General features: G+C 43.8%; 1 protein-coding gene across 2 annotated transcripts in view; it reads right to left on the minus strand.

Annotated features, from left to right (window-relative positions):
- Positions 1-24,461, minus strand: part of CCDC146 (coiled-coil domain containing 146) — a 950,534-nt gene that overhangs the window by 417,734 nt on the left and 508,339 nt on the right. For both annotated transcript variants that reach the window (XM_078679302.1, XM_078679310.1), the window contains exon 7: positions 7,381-7,454. In XM_078679302.1, the coding sequence (XP_078535428.1) occupies positions 7,381-7,454 (74 nt within the window). The remainder of the gene's footprint in view (positions 1-7,380; positions 7,455-24,461) is intronic.

Genomic DNA, 24,461 nt, shown 5'->3' on the forward strand with positions numbered 1-24,461 from the left:
TATTACTAGTTCTCCTTGCTTTAGTTCAGATAGTGTGGCATGACAACGTGTATCAGCATTTTGCTTCATCTTCATCTTTGCCTCTCGGTCACTTTAAGCAATGTCACTGTGTTCAGGTGGTGCTTTGGCTTTCAGTTGAGGCAGACTGATCCTGCTTGTTCTCCCCAGTACCAGTTCTGCCGGTTATCATCCCGTTGAACTATGTGGGTTGCCCGAAAATATTTGGCACACTGCTTGGTCCACTGAGATCTGTGCCAGTTTTGCTTGAGGAAGGCCTTTTTATGTTGCCCATGAACCTTTTCACCATGCCATTTGCTTGCGGCCACAGGGGTGTTATTTTCCTGTGATGTATTCACAGATAGGACATGAACTTGTGCAATTCTTCTTCTGAGAATGGTGGTCCATTGTCTGTCTTAAGTATCAGGGAGGCACCCCATGCTGCAAACATGACATCTATGATGGATAGGGTGGCAGTTGACGATGTTGATGATACTTGGAGTACTATGGGCAACTGGGAGTATTTGTCGATGATGGCTAGCAGGTAGCCACCAGTGTCCAGCGGCCCATAGAAGTCAGCAGCCAATGTTCTGAGAGATGACCCACCCAAGGAAGTCCTGTATTTTAACGAGGAGGGGAGTACGTTTCAGGCAGGTGGCAAACATGTGTACTGTGTCTGCACAGAACTCCGAACACCTACGACACAGCGTACCTTTGCCTGTTCCCCATTTGGCAACTCTGCTAGGAGTAATATATAAAAAGAAAACAGTTTTTGAAAATTGCGCCTGTAATTTGGCCGACACCATGTCACTCTGGGCGATTTTCAAAGCGTTACAGAACGTACTGTGTGGGCATCCAGCTTTGCTTGCCATTAGTCCTCTATTTTGGGCAGGTCGTCTGTAGATTGGCTATTCAGTGCAGCATAAATAAAACCAATCCGAGGTGGAGCTGGGGCCCTTAATTTGTCGATGAGTTCTATTTTTGCAAACCCTGCGGGCCCACCTGCCTTTCGAGACAAAAAATCACTAACGGCGATATATTTGAAGGCGTCTTGATCTTGCAATCCGTATTGGGTCTTAAAATCAACAAAAGACTTAATTCCTTCAGTAGTAATTAAATCGCCCAGCTTTAGTATGACAGCTTTATACCAGTTTTGAAGATAAGACCTCCCAAAAATAGCAGGAAAATTGGAATTCTTATAGATAGGGGAATAGAAATTCAATCTCACTAGCCCATAAATCCTAGGTAAGTTGGAAAAAACTCTGAAAACGCTCATCAGGGTTTTAAATCTGACTCGCTTGTAATACCCAAAGGACGCTTGTCTCAGGAAACAGCCACAAGCTTCCTCTCCTAGTAATAGTTGGGAAGGGGAAGGGAGTCCAAGTATCTGAGAGAAGGAATGTTCCCCCACCAATTCTGCGCTATATTGCAGAACCGAAGCCCAGTAATAAAGTAATATATTAGGGAAAGCCCACCCGCCCCGCTCTCTGGGAAGAGAGAGTAGTTAGAGCGCCCGTCTGGGCTGAGAGTAAGCCCAGATAAATTGTGTAAAAAGTTGCTGGAATTATTGTAACATGGTTTAATTGAACTCTAAAGGGATGGATCGGAAGAAGTAAAGTAGTTTTGGAAAATAAGTCATCTTGATGACGTTGCATCTGCCCACTATAGTCAGGTGCAGGTTGTTAATCCGATTAAGAGCTTTCTTTGTTTCTGCGGCCAGTGGGATTAGATTTTCTGCCACTATTTCGTCTATATTTGCCGTCACTGTCACACCCAGGTACTTTGTCTTAGTGACAACCCGACTATCTGCCCAGTTAATTTCTTTGTTGAGAATAATTTGTGTTTTATTTTTGTTCTGAGCATACCCCGAGATTTTCCCAAATTTTTTAGCCTCCTGCTCCAAAGCCAAAATAGCGTTCTCAGGCTCTGGGGTGACTACAGCCAGATCATCGGCATAAGCCATGATTTTAGTGTCTCGCCGAAGTCTGCTTACTGCCTGAATAGCTGGATTGCTCTCTATTTTCTTGATCAGGGGGTCTATATATAGTGCAAAAAGCAAGAGGGAACAAGGGCACCCTTGCCTAGTGCCCCAAAAGATTTTGAATTGTTTAATTAGCCTCCCATTTATTGAAACCCTGGTTACCGGGTGAAGATAGAGAGCTTGTATAGCTTGGGTTAACTTCAGTCCAAAGCCCGTTCTTCTCATAACGCCCCAGAGAAACTGCCAAGAGTCCTGGTTGAATGCTTTTTCAGCATCTAGTAAAATTAGCGACATTCGGTCTCCTGTTACCTGGGCTGCGTCAAATAAGATAAGAGCCCGCCGAATATGTTCTGTGGTACCTTTCCTGGGGATAAACCTGTGTTGCCATTCTGACACTAGAGGTTCGATTACTGAGGACAGAATAATTGCAAGGATTTTAGAAAATATTTTCGAGTCACAATTAATAAGTGTAATTGGCCTATAAGATCCCATTTCTAGTGGTGACTCATCTTTTTTGGGAAATATAAAGATTTTAGCATTGGACCAGGAAGCGGGCAGGGAGGTCCCATTAAAGATGGATATTACCAAAGAGATAAAGATTTACTTTATTTGGGGGAAACATTTTGTAAAATTCGACGGGGATGCAATCGACCCCAGCGGCCTTTACATCTGGTAGGCTGGCTAAGGCTTCAGCAATTTCTTCCCAGGCTGGGTGGTCCTCAAGTAGGTCACGATTTTCCAAACTAAGTTGGGATCTGGTGACTTCTAGGTATTTAGCGATCTTTGCTTCTCTTGCATCTGCTGGGTTCTCCTCCGAGTATAAAGTAGAGTAAAATTCTCTGAATCCCCCTTGGATTTTACTCAGGTCGCTAGTTTCTTCTCCTGTTGCAAGTTGGATCAACAGTATTCCACTAGCTGTAACCTACTGTCTAGTTTTAAGAGCTAAGTGATGGCCAATAAGTTCACTGCATTCATAGTTTTTTTCTCGTGTCTAGGCCTACTTAGCCGCAACCTTCTCTGCGAACACTGACACAATTTCAGCTTTGATGATTGTCACTTCAATTTGAGTGGGCTCGGTTTCCCCCCCTGTTTGAACTGTTCAAATGAGTTTTTCTTCCGCCTTCTTCAACTTTTCCTGAAGTTCACAAATCAGGGCTTTTTCTTTCTTATTTTTCCTGATTGAAAACTTAAGGGTCTCTCCCCGGGTACCCGCCTGTAAAGTGTCCCAGACTGTCGTGATTGAAGCTGACCCCCCGTTTAACTCGAGAAATTCTTGAACCCAAGCTTGCATATGTGTTTGATATCCTGCATCTTGTAAAAGAGCTTTCTTAAAGCTCCATTTCGGGATTGCCATCCAATTCCCAAGTCCCCCAAAACTTAAAATAAGTGGGTTGTGGTCTGACATAAAACGCGGAGCGATTTCTATGGAGCAGTCCCGAAGCAGAGAAGATGAAATCAAATAGTAATCTAACCTAGCTAGTGACCGGTGAGGGGCAAGAAAGTAGGTATAACCTGTCCCAGACATCACTAAACCCATGAGTTTGAACTAGGTTAATTATTGCTTGGTATACATGGGGCTTCCTACCATTATAAGTCCACTTATCATCCGCTTTCCAGCTACAGGGCAGGTTGATGTTGAGGTCGCCGCAAATAATGATTGGGGGGTAAGGCAGTGGGCTAGTTCCCCAGAAATCCAGTTGATAATCCCAGAGTCGTCTGTATTGCTCCCGTAGATGGAACATAAAGTAAAAGAAAAGTTAGGGGGCAAATGGCACTCTGCGATTACCCATCTGCCCAGAGAGTCAGATTTCACTCAAACAGGTCTTAAAGGTAATCTGTTATTGAACATGACCCCTACCCCTTTTATTTTTGCACCCTGTGTGGTCCCCTCTATGGTTTTATACCCCAGTGAATTCAATAAGTGTTTCAGTGAGCCCTCTATATGCGTTTCTTGGAGGGCGACTATATCAGCCCCCAAGGAGCGCAAGCCCTGTGATACTTTATGTCTCTTCGCAGGTCATTCAGTCCACAAATGTTGACTGAGACGATTTTGAGAGTATTTATCTTAGTCATTTAGTGTTTGAGTATGTGAAAACCCCAAAAAATCCTTAAAGTTATCCTTGTCTTAGTGCTCTTTTTGTGCAATTTTTCCCCCCTTTTTTGACATTTTTTAGGCCTTCAAGACGTTCAACTTTATGCGTTCATTCATTTTAACAAGTGTCTTAGAAAATAGCTGAGTGCCAAAAAATGTGTCCTCGATTCAGCCGTCTTAAAGCAATTTAACCACCCTCCACTCCCCAACCCTCCCCCCCCACTATCATAGAGCAATCAGGAAAAACCTGAATGATGGTAATTAGGAGAAGTCAACGCCATTTAGCCACGCCTTAAAGCGATATATAGATTTTCGGCTATGGCTGTTCGTATCTTACAAAAAAAGAGTTAGATAGATACGCTAAAGGGTCTTGAGAGAGCAAATCGTTAAAGCAAAAAAAAAAACACATTAAAGTGTGAAGAAAAAAACGCAAAAAAGTAAAAGCAAGATAAAAAAACGGAATTTGTAAAAAAAAATGTTTTTCCTTCTTCCCTTTTTTCCTCCTTTCGGCCCTCCACCCCACCCCCCAAACAACAGGGGAATAGATTCCTTCATTCTAACTCAAGCCCTTTTTGGACTTGATTTCTCCCAAGTATTCACCAGCCTTTATCTCAGACAGAACATTTTTAGAAGCCCCATTAAAGATAACTTTCAGTCTGGCAGGGTTCATTAGATATACTTGAGCTCCAGACTGTTGAAAAGAAGAAATTAGCTGGCGCAGGCGCCATCTTCGCTCTACTGTCTCCTGGTAAAAGTCAGATTTGGCAAAAATGGTTGAACTCCTTCTGGGAGTTAGGGCAGGCTTGGTTGTATACAAGCTCCCTGGAACGCCCTTGTTTTTTCTCCAGAAAAGTTGCTGCCATCACGCCGTTGCCTCAAGTTGAAAGGGAAACAATGTGCCCTCTGTACCTCATGGTCCCAGTTCCAACTTGTGTCGTCAGGGAAGGATTCTTGTAGAAGTCTCACAGTGTAGAGTATTGGATCTTCTCCCTCCTTTCCTTCTGGGATTCAAAGTAAGCGAAGATTATTCCTGCACTGCCGATTTTCCTGCTCCTCCATTTTTGTCATTAGATTAAACAGGCAGGCAGCATTGGAGGTTCCTTGATCCTTTACAGCAGAAACTTCTGTTTCCAGACTCTCAGTACGGCCTTCGACCATGGTGACATGGTCGCTTATGTCTGTGCAAATTTTGCACAATTTTCTCATGCTTCCTTGAAATTTTTTAGCAACCCCTATAGTTGCACGATTGTCCACCCGAACTTCCTCTTGGAATTCTTTTATAGAGGCTAGGATGGATGCCAAGGAGGGTGCCGCTATGTCTTCTGGTGCGCTGTTTGCGCTCTCCCAGAGCGGTGTATGAGAGTCATCCTCATCGAGACAGTAGGACATTTGTGAGTCTGAGTAGTCCCATTTGAGCTGACTGCGTCTCTTAACCTTACTTTTTGCCTTCCTAGGGTGTTGCACTGTTCCTGTTTCTGTGGGTGATTCTTCGGTATTGTCCTCACTTGTATTTAGCCCACCCTCATCTGTGGAGGTTCCAGAGCCGTTTGACACCGAGTAAACATTTTCAGGACATGTTTCTGGAGTCCATGGGACCTGATGACCAGAGGCAGCTTCCAGGCCCCGAATGTAATTATCGATGCCAGCTGCGGGTGGTTTTGGAGCACCTTGCGGGAGACCAGATATGGAGTCAGGTTCACATTGGGGGTTTTGGGTTACGAGAGTTAGATTACAGATTTCCCTGTGCGGTTAACCCCCCATTGTCTCCCTCAACATGTGGACAGCGTGGCCCTATCAGGTTGTCCACAGCTACAAGTGATCTGCTTAAAGTCCCCATCTCAGCAGATTGCAGTCCTACAGGATTTTCCTCCCATGGGAGTATTCCTTGCTGGTTATTTTATTCAGCCAGCTGCAAACCTTCGGGGGCGTTATCAGGGGGAAGTGCGAGAAGTGTAGAATTAGCCATGAGCCCTTGAGCAGAGAGTGGCCCCTTGGCCCCAGAAAACAACTTAGCAGCAGAGGGCTGCAATCCCGCTACATCCTTTTGTGGTCCGCCTCCCCCGTGCCTCCCTGTCTGTTTCTTATTAACACTAACTTCCGGCTTGCCTTTGGAAAGGTTTTCCGCTAGTCCGATGTCTCTGGGGTCGATGCTGGCTAAAGCAGTTCTTGTCTTGCTGGTCTTTACTGCTTTAGCACCCCTGGTCATTATGGTCCAGGTCCGGCACCGATACTGCTGTGTTCTTCCACACGGATAAATCAGTAGGTCACAGGAAGCTGGAGTGGATATCGGCAATACGGCAAATCGCACAAGCCAGGAAAGAAACAATGTCCAAAGCTCCCAAAATACTCCTGCTGCTGCCGAAACCACACGTGCGTCTTTAAAGATTACGGCAATCTCTGTGTGGGGTTCAACTGTATCTGGCCGAAAATGCTGTCCGATCACAAGCAGTCCGCTCACCCTCTGAATCCGAGTCAACGACGGCATCGCATCGCAGAGAGCATAGCTGATGGTCGATGTGGCTGGCGTGAGCAGCTGAGTGGCGCGAGTTCACGCTAACACCATCTTGCCGCCACAGATCTTTAAAAAGTTAATTTCTCACAGCAAGATGTGCTTTTGTAATGGGAAGGGATAACAGGTTCACACATGATGACCTTAGTAAAGGCTGACATTTCTACTGTTAATCAACATCAAATTATTGAATAGTAGGAAGTTACAATTTGAAAGGCCTAGTGTTTTAAAAACACATTTATTTTGTATTTGGTTATGTTATGGATAAACCATTTCTTTTGTTATTAATGATTCTAATTAAGGTAACTTTTTTTTTGCGAAGGTAACATTTTCAATACGAAATAATTAAACTAACTCGCTAATTTACAAAAAGAGAACAGAACAGATGTAAAAGTGTAACTTGACAACATTGAGTTAATTCTGGTAGAAAATGAGGAAATAGCTCACACTAGACTAAATCCTTCACATTTTGTAAATAATCCAGTCTCCCAATAGCTATTGAAGAAGAACTCAAAGAAAAAACAATTCCTATTTACAATTTTTTTTCTTTGAATTGTGATGAGTTGCACAGCTAATGTATTACAGTGAACCCACAGAATTTTGACACATTGCATCCAAACGTATGCAACGTTCTGATAGAAATCAATTCATAATATGAGTTTCAAGGGAAATGGATTACATCCATTTGCTTTTACTTGATTGTGTTTGCTTTTACTTGATGGAGTATTCAACCAACATTTTATTTAGGTATGATCACAAAAACAATATTTAGTACTTTAGTAGACAAAATATGAACCATACATAATTTTGTAGGAAATCTTCTCCATCTCCTTCGCAAGCTGAGAGGGAATATTTTGGAGCTGCGCCAACTCAATCTGATAACAAACAAAAATTAAGTAAAATAATTAATTCAGTGCACATTATTAGAAAATAATTTCCCAAGTAGAAAATAATGGGATTACATTTAGAAAATGTCCCAAGGTTCTGAAAAATTGTCACTTTTACCTTGTAAGGAATTAGCCCACCTTTGCAATATTCATAGTTAACGGGGGACTCTGCAATGGAGCTTTGCATATTTCCATGAAAGCAATAAACATAATGAAAGCCAACATAGTTCTGTTTAATTTTGCATTATTAGCACTAACCGGATACTCACTTATACAAACTGATAGGATTATTTCAATATGTTATACAACATGCATCAAAGTGGACTTGGCACTACAACACTTTACAATGTTTTTGTTTGTTTGTTTTTAGCAGAAAGAGGTTTACCTACCTGGAAACGGATGCTTTTGTCCCAGATCTGCACTGGAAAACATCTGCTGGAAGTCTTTATTTGCTTTTGAGAGGTATTAAGGGAGCTTGTATAAGATCCTTTGAAGAAGCAGTGTCATAGTGTTGTTATATAGGAGCAAAAGTCCTGCTTTCTTTGTTTAGTGCACAAGTCAAGTCAACCAAATGTACTGTGTGATAGCAGAGTGGCTATTTATAAACAAGATGAGAATGCTACCTACCTTGGCAGGTTTATTGTCTAATGCCTGATTTGAAAACTAAAAAAAAAACATTTTCTTGAAACTTTGTGTTCTGGGATAAATCAGAGGGGCGAATCCCATGGTGAAGAATGTTAACTATGAGTCACTTAGGATTCTGCAGGGAATAGAGATTATCATCCTATACATTTTCCTTACTCAGGAAGAAGAATCATTGAGTGATAGCGAGTAAAACATATTCATGCGTCCCACTTTATTTACAACACCCAATATGAAGTTAGTCCCCAGTTGATCCTCTCCTCCCATTTTCTGGCATGCTAAAAAGAAGCCCTGAGCCAACTGTGAAGGTTCAACTGTTTATAGGACGAGAAAATACAATTAACCATTTGAGAAGGAATGGATGCTATGTATTAAAGATTTGGCAGGACAGATCTCCCACAGAAGAGAGGGAGCTATAGCTTCTGAAGACAATTGATTATTTTTTAAATGTACCCTTTACTAGAGAGCACCATATGGTGTGTATTTCCAGATGTGAACAGCTGTGGTTGAGTCCTGAAGTTTATCTGGATGTTGAAGCATGATTTCCTGCTGTTCTAGCAGATGGTGGTGGCCTTGAAAAGTGACACAGAAAAGAAAGTTACATTGAATCATAAAAGTTGGCCACATAACCATAAGTGTTGCGCACTCACAGCTAAAAACTTTGTATGAGTAGCAGGCCACAGGTTCGAACCCTGGCAACACTTCATACTTGGAAGGTGAATAAAAGATCATTATTAAGTAGGATAATAGTAACAAATTCTTATTTATAAAATTAATAAACCGTAAAAACTGTGGTTACAAGCTTTATTTAAACAATTAATAAATATTATTATTTAGGGACAGCTAATTTACTTTAGTTGACTGCAGGAGTGTAGCTAAAAGTGCAATTCGGTTTACTGTATGCCCTTGCCAGATATTCAGGTAATGTCTTTATTTAGTTACTGATACCCCTCCTCCCCTCACCCCAACAGAGCCAAGACTTTTTTAATATTACATTTGTAATGATTTTATTAACCTTAGTACAACCACAATGTAGACTGACAGAATACCTCTCCCTTTCAAATAGGACAGTAAGATTTCTAAGCCCCTGGCGCACCAATGCACCAAAACAAATTAAAAATCTAATGGACTACCCCATAGACAATCTGTTGAGCAATGCTGCACAGGAAACTTTTGATGGTAACAATCAATCCCACAGGATTCACGGACAGTGGAACACCTAACCCTCTTTCATTGTTGAAAACACACTCAAAACAGCACGAAGACATTAGAGAGGTACTTTAAAAATATTTATTTTAAAGTCCTAGTCTAGTGCATACAAAGTAAACTGTAACCACACAGGATGCAAACAGAAATGCAGTGATGCACGTGATAGTCAGCGAAAACAGCAAGAACATTTCTAACATGGTTAAAAAGTTCTTAACATGCTAACACTGTGAAGCTATATTTAGGCAATACTGCCCACATGCATCAAAGTCAATTGCATTCGCAAACGGTGTAAATCGCAATTTTCGGCCCTTTGCGAATGCAATTGACTAATTTGGAATGCATCATGCATTTCGCAATTTTAGGAATCGCAACCATGTTGCGATTTCTAAAATTGCGATTGCATTTAAGAAATCGCAATTTCAGATTTCTTAAATGCAATGCATGATCGTATTAAATTTGCGAATTGTCAATTTGGAAGTGGTAAATTAGCACGAGGTTGAACCTCATGCTAATATACCGAAAACCTTCTAACATGCACAAAAATGCATTTTTGAAAGATGCATTTTACACACACACACATGTCCTTGGGACATTTGTGTGTGTAAATTGCACTTAAGTTTAATTTCAGGGGTGCAGGGAGGGGTTCTTTGGACCCCCCTGCACCCTTGAAATTGCATTTCCAATTTGCGATTCGCAAATTAAAAATCGCAAATTGTAAATGCCTTCCAATTGATTCCTATGGGCCTCTTGGCCCATAGGAATCAATGGGAAGGGTTTTCCTTAATTGCGATTCGCAATTTGTGAATCGCAAATAAGGAAAATTAAGAAATCGCTAAAAAATGCGATTTTTTAATGCATACCAATTTGCGATTTCTTAATTGCGATTCCTTAATTTTCGCAATTAAGAAATCGCAAATGGGCACTTTGATGCATGTGGCCGTATGCTACATTTTAGCAGAAGCAGTTAATAGCAAGCCAGTGTTTCGAGTTTCTTAACATGGATCACACAGAATACATGTTTTTCCTAGAAATACAGCAACTAAGCTATTCTCTATCACAGCGTTGTCTGGAAAATGAAAAAGACTGAAAACTGAGTAGACCTCCAACTTGAAAGTCCTAGCGTGAAGTTGCACTAACGACCTATGGTAAGATGCCTGTGGTTTTATAGTATCTGATCCCCAATCTTATCTTTACATGAATAAAAAATACACTAAAGGATCAACAAGACTAAACGACATGGTGATCCATATATTGATTATGTTCCCCTGCATCTAAAACAAATACAAACATGCCAACTTATACATTGAGCGTCCATGATAGTATGGCAGTCTTCATACTTGAAAACAATTTTAAAAAAATGTCAGCCTAGAAAGCAAGCATTTCTGTACATGTCTAAGAGCTTCGCACTTTCTAAAAAGAGATCAAAGATTCTGAAAGCAGACAGAATAAAAATAAGAGGCTTAAATGTGAACTATTACGATGTTTACGAATTTGTGCCCATATTTATTGTCTATGTTCCTTTGTCTGTTGGTAAATTCACTTGAGAGGATACAGTCACAGCCATCAATAAAGGAAGTCATACCCGATTTTTGTTAAATTCCAGTGGAAGGCTTACACCACGAGTGAAGGTAACTCAAGAGCCTCTTTGTATATAGGCCATGAGCGACCCGGAAATAATAGAAATATGGGCAAATGACATCAGCTACAAGATCAACAACAGACGACGGACATTTGGTTGTATCTACAGACGGTTCATGTGAATTACTGAAGGATGTTTCTACACCTTTTACGCTCTACGCTCACTGCATCTGTGTCGTGTGGCTTCAAGCTCTCAGCAGCTCCCGGCAGCTTGCGGGCCCGCGGGTCTGCTCTTTCTTTCACGGTGAGGTTTGTCCCCAGGGCCCTTCGCCAGCCTCTAGCTCTTTAGCCCAGAGGGGAAGCTTCTTTTAGCATCAGCCTCTCTGCCCTCTTTCCCTCTTTCCGGCCTGAGACAGGAGTCTCAGGGCAAAGGGATACAGGGGCTTCAGGACAAGGAAGCAAGGAGTGCCGGCCAGTACAGCCGCCTGGACTCGCCTGGAGCAGGGGGTGCTGAGAAAGATGCGTGGGTTAAGAGGATAAAGGGGTTACTGCCAACTTCTCAGCCTCAGTCTGTTTTAGCTCAAGCCCAAGCTTAAGCAGCAGCTATAAGCCTTAGTCTATAGGTCTAGTCCAGTACGGTCCAGTCTACCTAAGCCACCCACTCTTCTTTCCCCTGGTACAGAAGAAATAGTCAAATTCTGTCAACATTGGATCCTGTGAAAGCAGCAGCCGCTATTCGGCGGCCACAGAGAGTGATGCCAGGTGGACTGCGGAGGCGGCTTGAAACTTGTTCAGGTGCAGCCTGCGGTACGCCTGGGGGCCCCCACTCACTACTGCCCCTGTTAGACCTGACATCATTGGCGTGAGTCTCCCTTCCATTTCTGACGGATTGCCTCCTCTGTTTTGATAGGTTTTACTGGATTTATGCTTTGGGCACTGTGCCACTGCTAATCAGTGCCACAGTGCAAGTGCTCCCCATGTTAAATTGATATACTGATTGGATTCCATTAATTGGGTTATTTGATTTATCTGTCAGCCCCTAGTACAGTGCACCATGGGTGCCCAGGGCTTGTAAATCAAATGCTGCTGGTGGGCTTGCAGCACTGGTTGTGCCACCCACAGCAGCAGCTTGTAAACTGTGTCTCAGGCCTGCCATTGCAAGGCCTATGTGCAGTCTAGCACTGCCATGTCGACTTGGCCAAGTGCACCCACTTGCCAGTCTCTAAACCTTCCCTTTGCTTTATGTTAGACACCCCTAGGGTAGGCCCAAGGGCAGGGTGCATTGTAAGCATAAGGTAGGACATGCTCTGATGAGTGTAGCATGTTCTAATAGTGAATTACAGCCATTTTCGTTTTTCACTATTGAAGGCTACCTGTTCTCATAGGACAGAATGAGCAGTTAAGATTATTACATTCTTATAATCCTAACTGACTCAGGGAACATGGTAGAAATTCGAATTTAGTCAGCCTGAACTCAGAATAATAAAGTACATCTTTTAGTAAAGTTTATTTTAATATTCTGTGTTTGCAAATACCACTTTTAGAAAGCAGGTATGTGCTTGCCTAACCATTTGAGCCTGCCTCTGCTGGGTTGTGTATTCCTTGTCTGGGTTTGTGTGTGACAGGGCTGGGGAATTCCAATAGACAGGCTGGGGCAGCCCGGCGGTGAATAGAGAGATCTGCATCTAGATGGGAGGGGGTGTTGCACCTGGGACCTGAATAGGGCTGGGCATTCCCTCTACAATGCTGGCTCCACCCCCTGTGGCTTGTCTGATGTCTCTGCCCTGCACTGTGAAAGGAGAGGAGGAATCATGTCAACAGAGTGCTCCAGAGCTGTATCTTCCCTCCCCTGTGCTGGCTCCACCTCCTGTGGGGCGGCTGATGTCTCTGCCCTGCACAGTGAAAGGAAGAAGAGAGTCTTGTAAACAGAGTGCTCAGGAACTGGTTTGAACTAGGCAGAGGCCTTTCTACCTTCAGGGAACAAAGGATTTTGGGGAATAAATATTGGGTCCCTGATCCCAAGAAATTAGACCACTTCTGGAACAAGAAACCTTTCTGCCAAGGAGAAGAACCAAGGAAGCTGCAGGAGTTTGGACTGCCCCTCTGACAGTGTGCTGTTTGCTGGGTGGCCTGCAGTGGTTGCTTCATTGCCAAGGGAAAGGAGAAGGAACTTTGTAAGGACTTTCATCTACAGAATATTCTCCAAGAGCTTGAACTGTGCTTGCCTCCTGCTGAAGTCTCAGGGACAAAAGACTTCACCTCCAGCTCCCTCCTGAATTTCCTTGCTGGGAATTCAGACTACAGACACTTGCGTGCCGCTGGGAGCTGGAAGCACGACGCATCGAGAAGAAGCGTGTCGCCGCCGCAGCTGAAATCATCGCAACGCCAGAGAAGCGAGCCTTCATCGCATCTCCCTGGAAGCGTGTGTTCATCGAAGCTGTCTGCTGTCGCATCACCGGAGAAGCACGATGCCATCGTGAGAGACGCCATCGCATCACCGGAGAAGCGTGTCGCAGGGCCTGTCGCGGCTCCAAAGTACAGAGTCGTCGCAAGGCTGCCAAGGCGTCATCACATAGCTGCATCAAGGGCGCCATCTTCTCGCATCACAACTGGATCATCGCATCGAGGCGACATCTTGCGCACCGCAACGTGTTCGCAAGCCGAGAATCTACGCATCACCTCCGCACCGGTAAGGCTCACGACGAGTCCCCTACTCTGCGCAAGCATTGAGGAAGGACGCCACCGTTCCCCCATGTCACGGAACCGACGCATCTCCCTTTTTGCCAGCCTTTTGTTCACTTTGCGTTACGCATCCAGGTACTTTGCTGAGAACTTTGTCGCATTTACCAACAACTTGAATTAAGAGACTTTAATCATCTTTTAAGTAATCTTAAGTGTAGTATTGTGGATTTTTGTCGTTTGTGGTCTTGTGTTAAGTCTATATAAAGAATACCTACATTTATAAAAATCTGTGTTGTGTCCATCTGTAGTGTTATCACTGTATTACTGTGTATATTCACAAATGCTTAACACACTGCCTCTGAGATAAGCCTGTCTGCTCGTGCCAAGCTACCAAGGGGGTGAGCAGGGGTTATTAAGGAGTGTAATCCCCTTATCCTCACTTAGAAGTAAGGGTCCCTATTTGGACAAAGGTGATAACCATTGCCAAATAGAGACCCCCAGATCTAACAGCCCCCATCTACCTCCCACCAGTATGGTCAGTCCGATATAGGGTTTTTATCATCTTCTGACCCATCCACCCTCAGTACTAACAGGGAGAAGTAGAGGCAGCAGTAGAGGCGGAGGCAGAGGTTTAACTACAGTCCAGTGGTCTTTAAAAAAAGGATCTCTCTCCCTTTTTAGATCGGGGTGTAGCCCAGTCATTACATTAAGTACTAGTTTAATTTTAACTGGGGAGGTGGAAACTCTCGCAACCTAGTATGGAAACAACAGCACCAGAATTGAAGGTATTCCTTCAAAGGAAAGGTGAGGGTAAGCATGCACCCTATATTGATACAGAGGGTTGGGTGGCCCGCTCTACAAAAGGGTCGATTAGGAACTATTTTCGGTTACCAGCGTGCCTTTGGATTTGTCATCAGTTAATGGTGCTCTGGTCCCGATTTGGACTAGCTCATGTCCCTCTCTATCCTTGGAGTCTAACTTGCACAGCCCAGCAGCAATTCACCTTTGGCACCTGGCACTAATAATCAGTGTTCACAACTAAATCCGAAATTGGTAGATGAAGTCTCAATGGGAGACAATCTAAGTTTCCAGCCAGCAGAGCAGATTACCTTGAACCCTACCATGGGCTCCAGCACTCATTAATAACGGGGATAAAACAGACCAAGTATCCATCTTACTGTATAACCGAACGATGAGAGTCAATATAATCCTAACAAATATCTGAGTTTCAATGATATTCAATCCACTTTTTGGTTTAATGTGAGCAGGAAATTCTTTATTTTACTTTCTTCACAATCATGTGGACACAGCAAACGTGCTTCGTCCTACAAGGGCTTCTTCTGGGCACTATTATACAACGTTGTTATGTGTGGATTGCAGTAGAAAACCCCCAGATCTCTGCCTCCGTTTTTCAATTGCTCTTGGTAATCCTAGTCCTTTCATCCTCAGACAATTGAGTTTTTCTTAAGTTAGTTATCAGCAGTCATTCAGTAGAAGTGGGCCAACGCATGTAGGTAAACAGCCATGCTGCAAAAGTTCATGTTCCTGTGTCAAAGGTTTCTGTTTAGGGATCTCCCAAATCGTATATGTGATAAGTATGTTTTTGTTGTTGTTTTTTAAATTTTATTTCTATATTGATTTTGCAAAAATTGACAGCAACAAAAACAAATCAAGCAAGATTAAATTAAAAGATAAAGAACAAAAATAGTTTGCTCACAGTGCATATACATTTCAATCAAATGACATTTCCGATATCAAGTTACATATCCGGGGAGCCATGCAGTCAAGGATACAAAATACTAATAAAATGATTCATTATACAGCAATCTCTAGACTAGCATTTACCCCCAGTTTCTAAGGTATCCCATAACGTCATCCTGTAGACAGTCATTCACTATACTACATGCCGGCTTCTTTTATCTAACATGTGCCTGGTGTATTTATTTTTATTTTATTTAGAAGTTTTCTATAGCGCTAACAAGACCCGAAGGTAGCAGAGCGCTTTACAGTAGAGGGAATGAAAAAGAGAACAACATGACACAAATCCAATAAAAGCAATCAGCGAATGACAATTTGGAATGAGGAAAAGTTCGGACAGCAGGACTTCTTGGTACAGGATTCAACGTTACCACATGGATTCTGGGACGTTTGCTGATCCAAGTTACCCACAACCAAGGGAGCGGATAAGGCACAAGGATTTGAGTTGGCTCTTGAATTCTGCATAGGACGGTATAGTTCTGATGTGCGGGGGGATGGCGTTCCATATTTTGGGGGCATTTCCTGAGAAAGAGCAGTCCGCAGTTCTCTTCCTTCTGGTTTCAGGTAGGATGAGCAGCAGGGAGTTAGAGCTTCTCAAATTTCTGGCTTGGCCTGCTTTTTTGAGCTTGTTTGCCAGGTATTCCGGTTTGCCGGTGTGGAGGGCCTTGTGGGTTAGGCAGGCCGTTCTGAAGGTACTCCGCATTTCCGCAGGGAGCCATTCGAGTTCTTTGAATGCCGGGGAGATGTGGTCAGATTTTTTGCAGTCTGATCATTCTCGCTGCCGCGTGAAGTGTTGTTTTTAGTGGGGCCAGGTGCGATTTGGGGATGCCTGTTAGGATTGAGTTCCCATAATCCAGTCTTGATAGAACTAGAGATTGCGTGGCTAGTTTGAGGTCCTTGTTAGGAATGTAAGGTTTAATTTTGTTCAGAAGTCTGAGGTTGAAAAATTAGCTTTTCGCCGAATTCTTAATGTGGTTTGTCAGGGTTAGTTTGGGGTCTAGGGTGAAGCCCAGGGATTTAACGGAGTCGGCTAGCATGAGGTTACCTTTGAGAGCATCGATCGACTTTAGCCACTCTGTGATTTGAGGGTTATCTTCTTTGTTTGAGATGAGGAGTGTTTCTGTCTTGTCGGGGTTGAGTTTCAGGTGATTCTTTGTCAGCCAGTCTTGAACTTCATTTCGGACATCGTTGAGTCTGTGGATGTCTTTAAGAGGAGGTTTCCAGGTAAATCTGTGTGTCGTCCGCGTAGAGGTGGAAGTGGATGTTGGCGTTCCTGAGTAACTTGGCGAGCGGTTCCATGTAGATATTAAAGAGCTGAGGAGAGAGCACTGATCCTTGAGGGACACCCTTGTTGACTTGCTGGGTATCGGAGGTGAAGTTCTTAATTTTTATTAATTGCGAACGCTTATGTAAAAAGGAGGAAAACCACTTGAGAACTACCTCGCCAAGGCCGGCTCTTTCTTGAAGAGTCATGATGAGGAGCTTGTGGTCCACCGTGTCGAACGCTGCGGAGAGATTAAGGAGTATGAGGAGGCAGCACTTGTCAGCGTCAAGAGATCCATGAATGTCGTCTATGATGTTCAGCATCGCGGTTTCTGTGCTGCGGCCTTGTCTGAAGCCGGATTGGAGGGGGTCCAGGAGATTTATGTTGTCCAGATGTTGCGTCAGTTGCAGGAGTACACAGCGTTCAAGTGTTTTCGAGAGCAAAGGGAGGTTGGATATCGGTCTGAAATTGTTCAAGTCAGTTGAGTTGAGACCGGGTTTTTTCAGCAGAGGAGTGACTTGCCCCATTTTTAGACAATCGGGGACCACTCCGATTTGTAAGGAGCTGTTTATGATTCTTCCCCAGATGGGCGCTAAGGTAAGCTTCATTTTTTTGATTAAAGAGGGGGGAATGGGGTCTGAAATGTGTGCTGATGGTTTGGAGGTCGAGATCAGCGAGATTATCTCAGCTTCCTGGACGGGGCGAAAGCTTAGCCAAGGGGAGGAAAAGGAGTCGGATGGGAGTGCCAATGGGGTGGCCGAGTTTCTCTTCTGGAGGTGTGGGTTGTTGATGTCTAGAGATAGTTTGATTTTTAAGACCTTATCATTGAAGAAGTTGGCGAAGTTATCACAGAGTTCTTTCGATGCCTGCAGGGTTGAGGGCAGGGGCTTTGTTGTTTGTTGTCTGATTATGTTGTAGAGTTCTTTAGGTCTGTTTTTGGATTTGACCAATGCCTCGCGGAAGAAGCTGGATTTCTTGTTTTTGATATGGTTGTTGTACTTCCTGCGGGCTGATTTTAGTTGGAGGCGGAGAATGGCGGTTGGGTTGTTTCTCCACTTTCTTTCTTTGGCTCTCAAGTTTCTTCTTTCTGCGTTGAGGTCCGCAGTGAACCAGGTTCTAGATGGAGTGGCTCGGCTTCTTTTGAGCTTTAGAGGATCTAGATTGTCGAGTATGGAGACTAACCCCGAGTTATAGTGGTCGACGAGATCGTTGGTCGAGAGGTGCAGTGTGTTATTTGGAAGAAGTGAACTTAGTTGACTTTCCAGGATATCTTGGGGTACTTGGGAGAGGTTTCTCGACCATTTAGGGGGTCTTGCGGAGGTTTAAGCGAGATGATGGGGTGACTGATGTGAAATAAGATCATGTGGTGATCTGACCAGTCAACTGGTAGTATGTGGTTGACCGTGATAGAATTCTTTTGGGCAATGCTGGCATCCAGTGTGGCTCCTTTGTAATGAGTCTCCTCAGTACAGTGTTGGGTGAGGTTGTTATCATCAAGGAGGCTAGATAGCGATCTGATTAGAGGGTTATGGGTCTCGTTCTGTGGTATATAAATAAATAATACCGGATCTAGGTTTTACTGGACATAGTAATAACAGATAGCTCAATAAATAAGAGTCAAGATTCGAGGTAGTAGGAGTTTGCAGGTTTAATACAGCATAAAGGACAGGAACAGGACAACCTGCATGGGAATAGGATGACAGGGCCTGACAGGGGGGCCCCGACAGCTGTCGGGCAGGATCTGGAATGAGCGCGCTAACATTTAATAACAATACACAAGCATATATACTAAAACAGTTGCATTACAATGAATACAGTAGGCGGAGCAGTGGGTGTGGTCAATAGCAGTCGCGAAAGATAAGGGTGAAAGTAGGTGTAACAAGAGGCGTATACATAGACATGTGATGTAAACGTAACAGAATATGTCATAAATGGGGCGGAAACATGGAGGGGGCTACCTAAGGAGCCGGGACCTCTAACCTAATGGTGCGCGCAAACTGACAATGACGTGTCACTAGGAGAAGCTGGGGGCTATGAACTCTGTGCTAGGAGTAGAGACTGAAGTCTGGAGAGTCAGGGCGACATGTACCTAAACCCTATCTAGTATCTAATGTTTAGAGGACATGTTGATATAAACTAAAAGTCAGGAGGGGAGAGGCTAACAGACTCTAAGACTGGAGCATGCATTATTCTACATGTAGTGCGTGTTGAGGAATATTAAATGACCATTAATACAGTATTTCTCTTACATGGAGACGTAAAGGCTAGACGATGACGGAAACTATTGATGCGATTCAGTAGCTTAGGAATGCAGAGAAGGAGGGCTGGACTGATAACTAGAATCATAACATACTCTTGGCAGACTCGTAGGCAGAGCCAGGCCGAGCCGGGCACTGTGAGGCAGGAAGTAAGTGAAGGGTCGAGGATACAGGTGGGGGCTGTATCGCTCCTCAGCGAGGGCTCAGGAGACAGGAGCTGAATCTGGTGTCCGGGCCCTTTTGAGGCCTAGAAACGGGGACTTTACAATGGAATAACGTGCACACTGGGAAACGTGGCAACGTAGCTTTACATAGGCCCAACATTCGTGGTATTCACGAGAACTGGAAACTGGCATACTAGAGATGGACACAACTGTAATTGCGTCTTTAATCGAACATGGGGAATACATATGCATATTAATCATGCACATATAACATAAGATGGGGAACACGTAGGGACACAGAACATGGCAAAATTTACTTTTCCACATTCCCTCCTTGTCACTACGTTTCCATCAGGAAACATCAATATTCATGATACCATCTATCATTTCATACAGTATCATTTGTTCGTCTCGAATTTTCTTGGAACGGGATTTAGAACGGGACTTGGGACTAGGAATACAAGAGGTAGCACAAATGCCACAAATCGCAGGGCCACATTGTATACAGAGGCAGCAACTGAATATGATCGCTACTGCAATACCTAGAAAGGACAATACTTTCCATCCCCAGGCGGAAATTATATTCCAGAACCAACCGGACCATGTCCAGGTGCCTGGATCTTGGTGTAACATATGGGCAATATTATGGAGTCTGGTAATAGCTGAATAAACAGACGGTGCGTTATTAGGAATGAAAATGCAGCAACTAGATCCGATGACTCTACATGCCCCGCCCCTATCGGCCAGTATGACGTCAAGGACGAGACGATTCTGGAGCACGACAATTCTCATAAAGGATTGCTCTTCGGTTAAGTTACTTAGAGCAGAAGTAGTCTCAATCACTACTGCTTCAAGGGTTCTGGTTAATCTACGTATCAGTTTACTATTCACAACAGTACCTAAATAAGGAAAGACACCTTTATTGATATCTATGTATTGTTCTAGAGCAGTTTCAGTATAATCGACAATCGGGAGGTCTCTCTTGTGTCTAGTATGTATTAAGTGGGAATTCCTATGATAATCAGGTGGGGCTAGAAAAACTGGTGGCAGTAGGAAGGCAATGTAACAGGTTCCCTCCCAATCGAGGGGCAGACGAACATATGCGGTCTGACCACAAACAAAATAAGAATGACGTGAAGCTTTGAAAATAGATTTCCTACTGTCACTATACTTGACAATAGTAGTACAATCACTATGTCCTACATGTACGGAACCATTATTTCGGACACATAATTCGCCTTTAACTGGTAGTACTGACATAGCAGGTAAGTCTGGAGTAGTATCAGACTGAACATTCAGGACCATAAAATTCGAAGAATAATTACCTAAGTTATAAACTTCATTTTCTAGATCTAACCCTATTCTGTGGGGAAGACCTTGCTTGTCTGGAAAACATGTACTGTTAAGAAAAGACATATCTGTTGAGGATGACGTTAACGTGGACCATGCTCCACATGAACCGTTATGTGAAAATGGATAAGGAAAGAGTGGCAGAACTCCCTTCGGTGTCTGGAAAGGGGGGAGTCGACCACACACCCAACAATTAGTGGCATTGCTGGTCTGGTGTGAATAATGTAACATGCGGATAAAGGAATTATTACGCATAGCAAGACGATAAGATAGTTCATGAGGAGGTAGATCACTAAACGTGTGTTCTACTGTAGTATTAGCAGACTTATTTACATGAGAAACTGGAAAATACAAATAAAATGCATAACATGTGCAGGTAAACATAAGGCTGAAAAACAATATGAAGCTTAGAAAAACGATACATCGGATTGAGTTTTGACTAACTCTCTCACTATGGGGGTCTATTTTATACATGTCAGAAACCGGTCTAACCGTTTCACCTAGGGGAGGACTTAGACAATCAAACTGGCTGACTTATTTTACTAGACCTTAATTTCTTCTTATACTCCTGTTGCGGAGTTTTCTCTAACAGGGGGGGTTCAATATCATTGTCTTTTGCGGGACAGTCCTTAAGAATAGTACTTTGGCAGTCCTTAAAATCCTCGGAAATGTTCTTAGAAACAGGCTTTAGTCCGTAAAATTTCTTCACATGAGACAAATGGACCCAGCCCTTCCTGCCTTCCAGCTTGACGGCAGTACGGGTGGCCAGGAGGACCTGTTTGGGCTCCTTACAGCGGGGCTCCAGCGGACTTGAACGATCAAAATTCCGGACAAGAACCATGCATCCGGGAACGATTTCATGCGGTGCCACCTCGGTTTTGTCTGGAAATGCGGCAGCAACCTGTGAACGACAAGAGTTGAGGGCAGACATCAAGGAAGCTAGGTAATCTGTCAGCATATTACTTGAAACATCTGTAATACTTCGAGGTCTAGGTGTACCCCACATGTTAGGGGGGCGGCCGAATACGACCTCATACGGGGACAGACCTGATCTGGAATGTGCGACCATGCGCATGTAAAACAGAGCGACTGGCAGAGCTACTAGCCAGTCTACACCTTTCTCTTTACAAATCTTGGCAATACGGATTTTCAGGGTCTGATTATGTCTCTCTACTAGACCAGCTGCTTCAGGATGGCGTACACAATGGAACTTCCACTGGTACCCTAACAACAGGGAAATGTGTTTCATGAGCTCAGATGAGAATGGCTGGCCGTTATCAGAATATACGACTCTAGGGAGTCCATAACGGGGGAAGAACTCACGAACCAACTGCTTGGCAGTGGTCGCGGCTGTGTAATCTGGAACTGGATATGCCTCTGTCCACCTGGACAAAGCGCATACAACTACAAGGACATACTTGAAACCTCGACATCGCTCCATCTGAATATAATCCATCTGGAGGACTTCAAAAGGGTGGTGAGGGGGCTGGAATCCACCTTGTTCCACCGGGACACTTTTACCTGGATTAAACTGGCAACATATCATACAGGTACGGACTTTCTGCTTGGCTGCAGCTCGTAAATGCTTGTTGAACCAAATGTTCTGGATACTGTCTAACATAGCTTTTTCTCCTAAATGTGCTGGACTATGTGCGGTATTGATAATGACTTGAACCATAGAGTCGGGGAGAAACCATGTGGCTCTTCCCTTCGTTACCCATCCCTGATCTGTCTGGACCCCTCCTTGTTCGGACCATTTCTTAATTTCATCGGGAGTAGCATGTAACTGGATATCTATGACATCTTGAGTAGGGTCCTTAACTGTCATACAGGTAGTCGGATCTGGAGTATGTGTCTGTGTCGGATTAACTGAAACGTCTGGAGTCTGTGCTGTAAGCTTGGCTGTGCGATCTGCTAGATCATTACCTTGAGAAATAATGCCTGTAACTTTCGTATGTGCTTTGCACTTCATGATAGCAATAGATGTCGGTAAATGTATGGCATCTAACAGAGCTTGAATAAGGAGACCATGCTGAATCTTGGTTCCATGAGAAGTCATGAAACCTCTCTCCTGCCAGAGCACTCCGAAGTCGTGTACAACTCCAAATGCGTAACGTGAATCTGTGTAAACATTAACTTTCAGGTTCTTGGCGTGTATGCAGGCTTGTGTCAGAGCAACTAGCTCTGCTGCTTGAGCAGACAGGGTGTCAATACGGTGGGTTTCTATAACTTCAGTGTCAGTAGTCACTGCATACGCGGCTACTAGTTCTCCTGTAATTGTTCTCATACATGAACCATCCACATAAAGTGTCAGGTCGGGATCTGATAATGGAATATCTGTCAGATCTTGTCTTGGCTTAGTCATAATATTGACTACTTCCACACAGTCGTGTGTGGCAGGATTCGAATTAACTGACGGTAACAGTGTAGCAGGATTTAGAACGTTGCAGCGTCTGATTTCTATGTGTGGCTGGAACAGTGTCAGTTCATAACCTGTTAAACGTGCAATTGTCAAGTGCTGAGTCTGTGTTCGGTTTAAAAGAACTTCCACGGAGTGTGGAACTTGTACTGTCAAGGAGTGTCCTAATACTATGGAATCACTTTGTCTGATAGCTAGTGCTGTGGCTGCAACTGACTTGAGGCACGCAGGCAGAGCCTGGGCTACAGGATCTAGTGTGCTCGAAAAATAAGCACAGGGCTTGTACTGTCCTGCTTGATCTTGTGTGAGAACAGATAATGCTGTACCTTCGCGTTCTGTGACGAAAAGTGTAAAAGGCTTACTGTAGTTCGGTGTAGCTAGAACAGGAGCTTGGCATAAAGCTTTCTTTAACTCATTGAAACTAAGTGTATGTTCAGATGTCCAAGGGAGGACAGTCGATACGGCTGCCTCCTGTGTCGTTAACTGTATCAGTGGCTTGGCTAGAAATGCATACTGAGGAATCCATTGTCTGCAGTAAGAAGTAAGGCCGATAAAAGCACGTACCTCCTTCTGGGTCTTGGGCTGAGGAAGACTCGCTATTAACTGGATACGGTCGGGTGTCAACTGCCTACCCCTCTTGGACAGTAAGTGGCCTAAATAGATCACTTGCTGGACACAGAATTGAAGCTTCGAAGGGGACACCTTGTGCCCCATCTCGGCAAGAAAATACAGGACTGTAAGTGATGCTCGCTCGCAAGCACATTCAGAACGGGCTGTGATCAGTAGATCATCGACATACTGGAGCAGGGCAGTGTCAGTTGGCATGTGAATATTGTCTAGTTGTCTCTTAAGTGCTTGACTGTAAATACTAGGACTTTCTGTGAAACCTTGAGGAGCTCGTGTGAATTTATAGCTCCTTCCATTTAAACAGAATCCGAAAAGAAACTGGCTGTCTGGATGAATGGGGACACTGAAAAACGCGTTCTTGAGGTCTATGACTGTAAAAAATGAGGCTTCGGAATCAATGGCTGTCAATAGGGAAGAGATATCTGGGACAACTGGATACTGGGGAATAATACATTTATTAAGTTCTCGTAGGTCAATCACTAATCGATATACTGGGGGTGCATTTGGATCAGTACGTTTCATGACTGGAATGATCGGAGAATTACATACATTGGAGTCAGTTTCTACAACTACTCCTTGAGCCATGAGCTCGTCAATAATTTTGGATAAGGCTGCTACAGCCTCAGGTGGCAATCTGTACTGTCTGATTCGTGGTAACACTACACCTGGTTTGAGAGTCACACGATGGGGTGTGATTTGCATGAAACCCACATCAGTTGGACCTTGTGCCCATAGATGCTGCGGGACATTAGACAATCTCGGATCAAAATCTCGTAATACATAGTGACCCTTGAAGTCACGTAGAAACAGGCGTATTCCCTCTGGGGAGCAGCAAATAACTGCACCTAATTCTTTCAGTGTCTTAATGCCTAACAAATTTTCTGGACATGACTTTGTAAGTAACAGATCAGTAGTGCGGGACAATGGACCTACTTCTAGAGTAACTGGTTTAGATATCTCGTTTACAATAGGCTTTCCTGAAAATCCAAGGGAAACATTTCTAGAGCCTGAGAGCGGAGCCCCTGGAACTTCGGCGTGACTGAT

This window comes from Lissotriton helveticus, chromosome 1_1 (assembly GCF_964261635.1).
Source record: "Lissotriton helveticus chromosome 1_1, aLisHel1.1, whole genome shotgun sequence".
NCBI classification, from domain to species: Eukaryota; Metazoa; Chordata; class Amphibia; order Caudata; family Salamandridae; genus Lissotriton; species Lissotriton helveticus.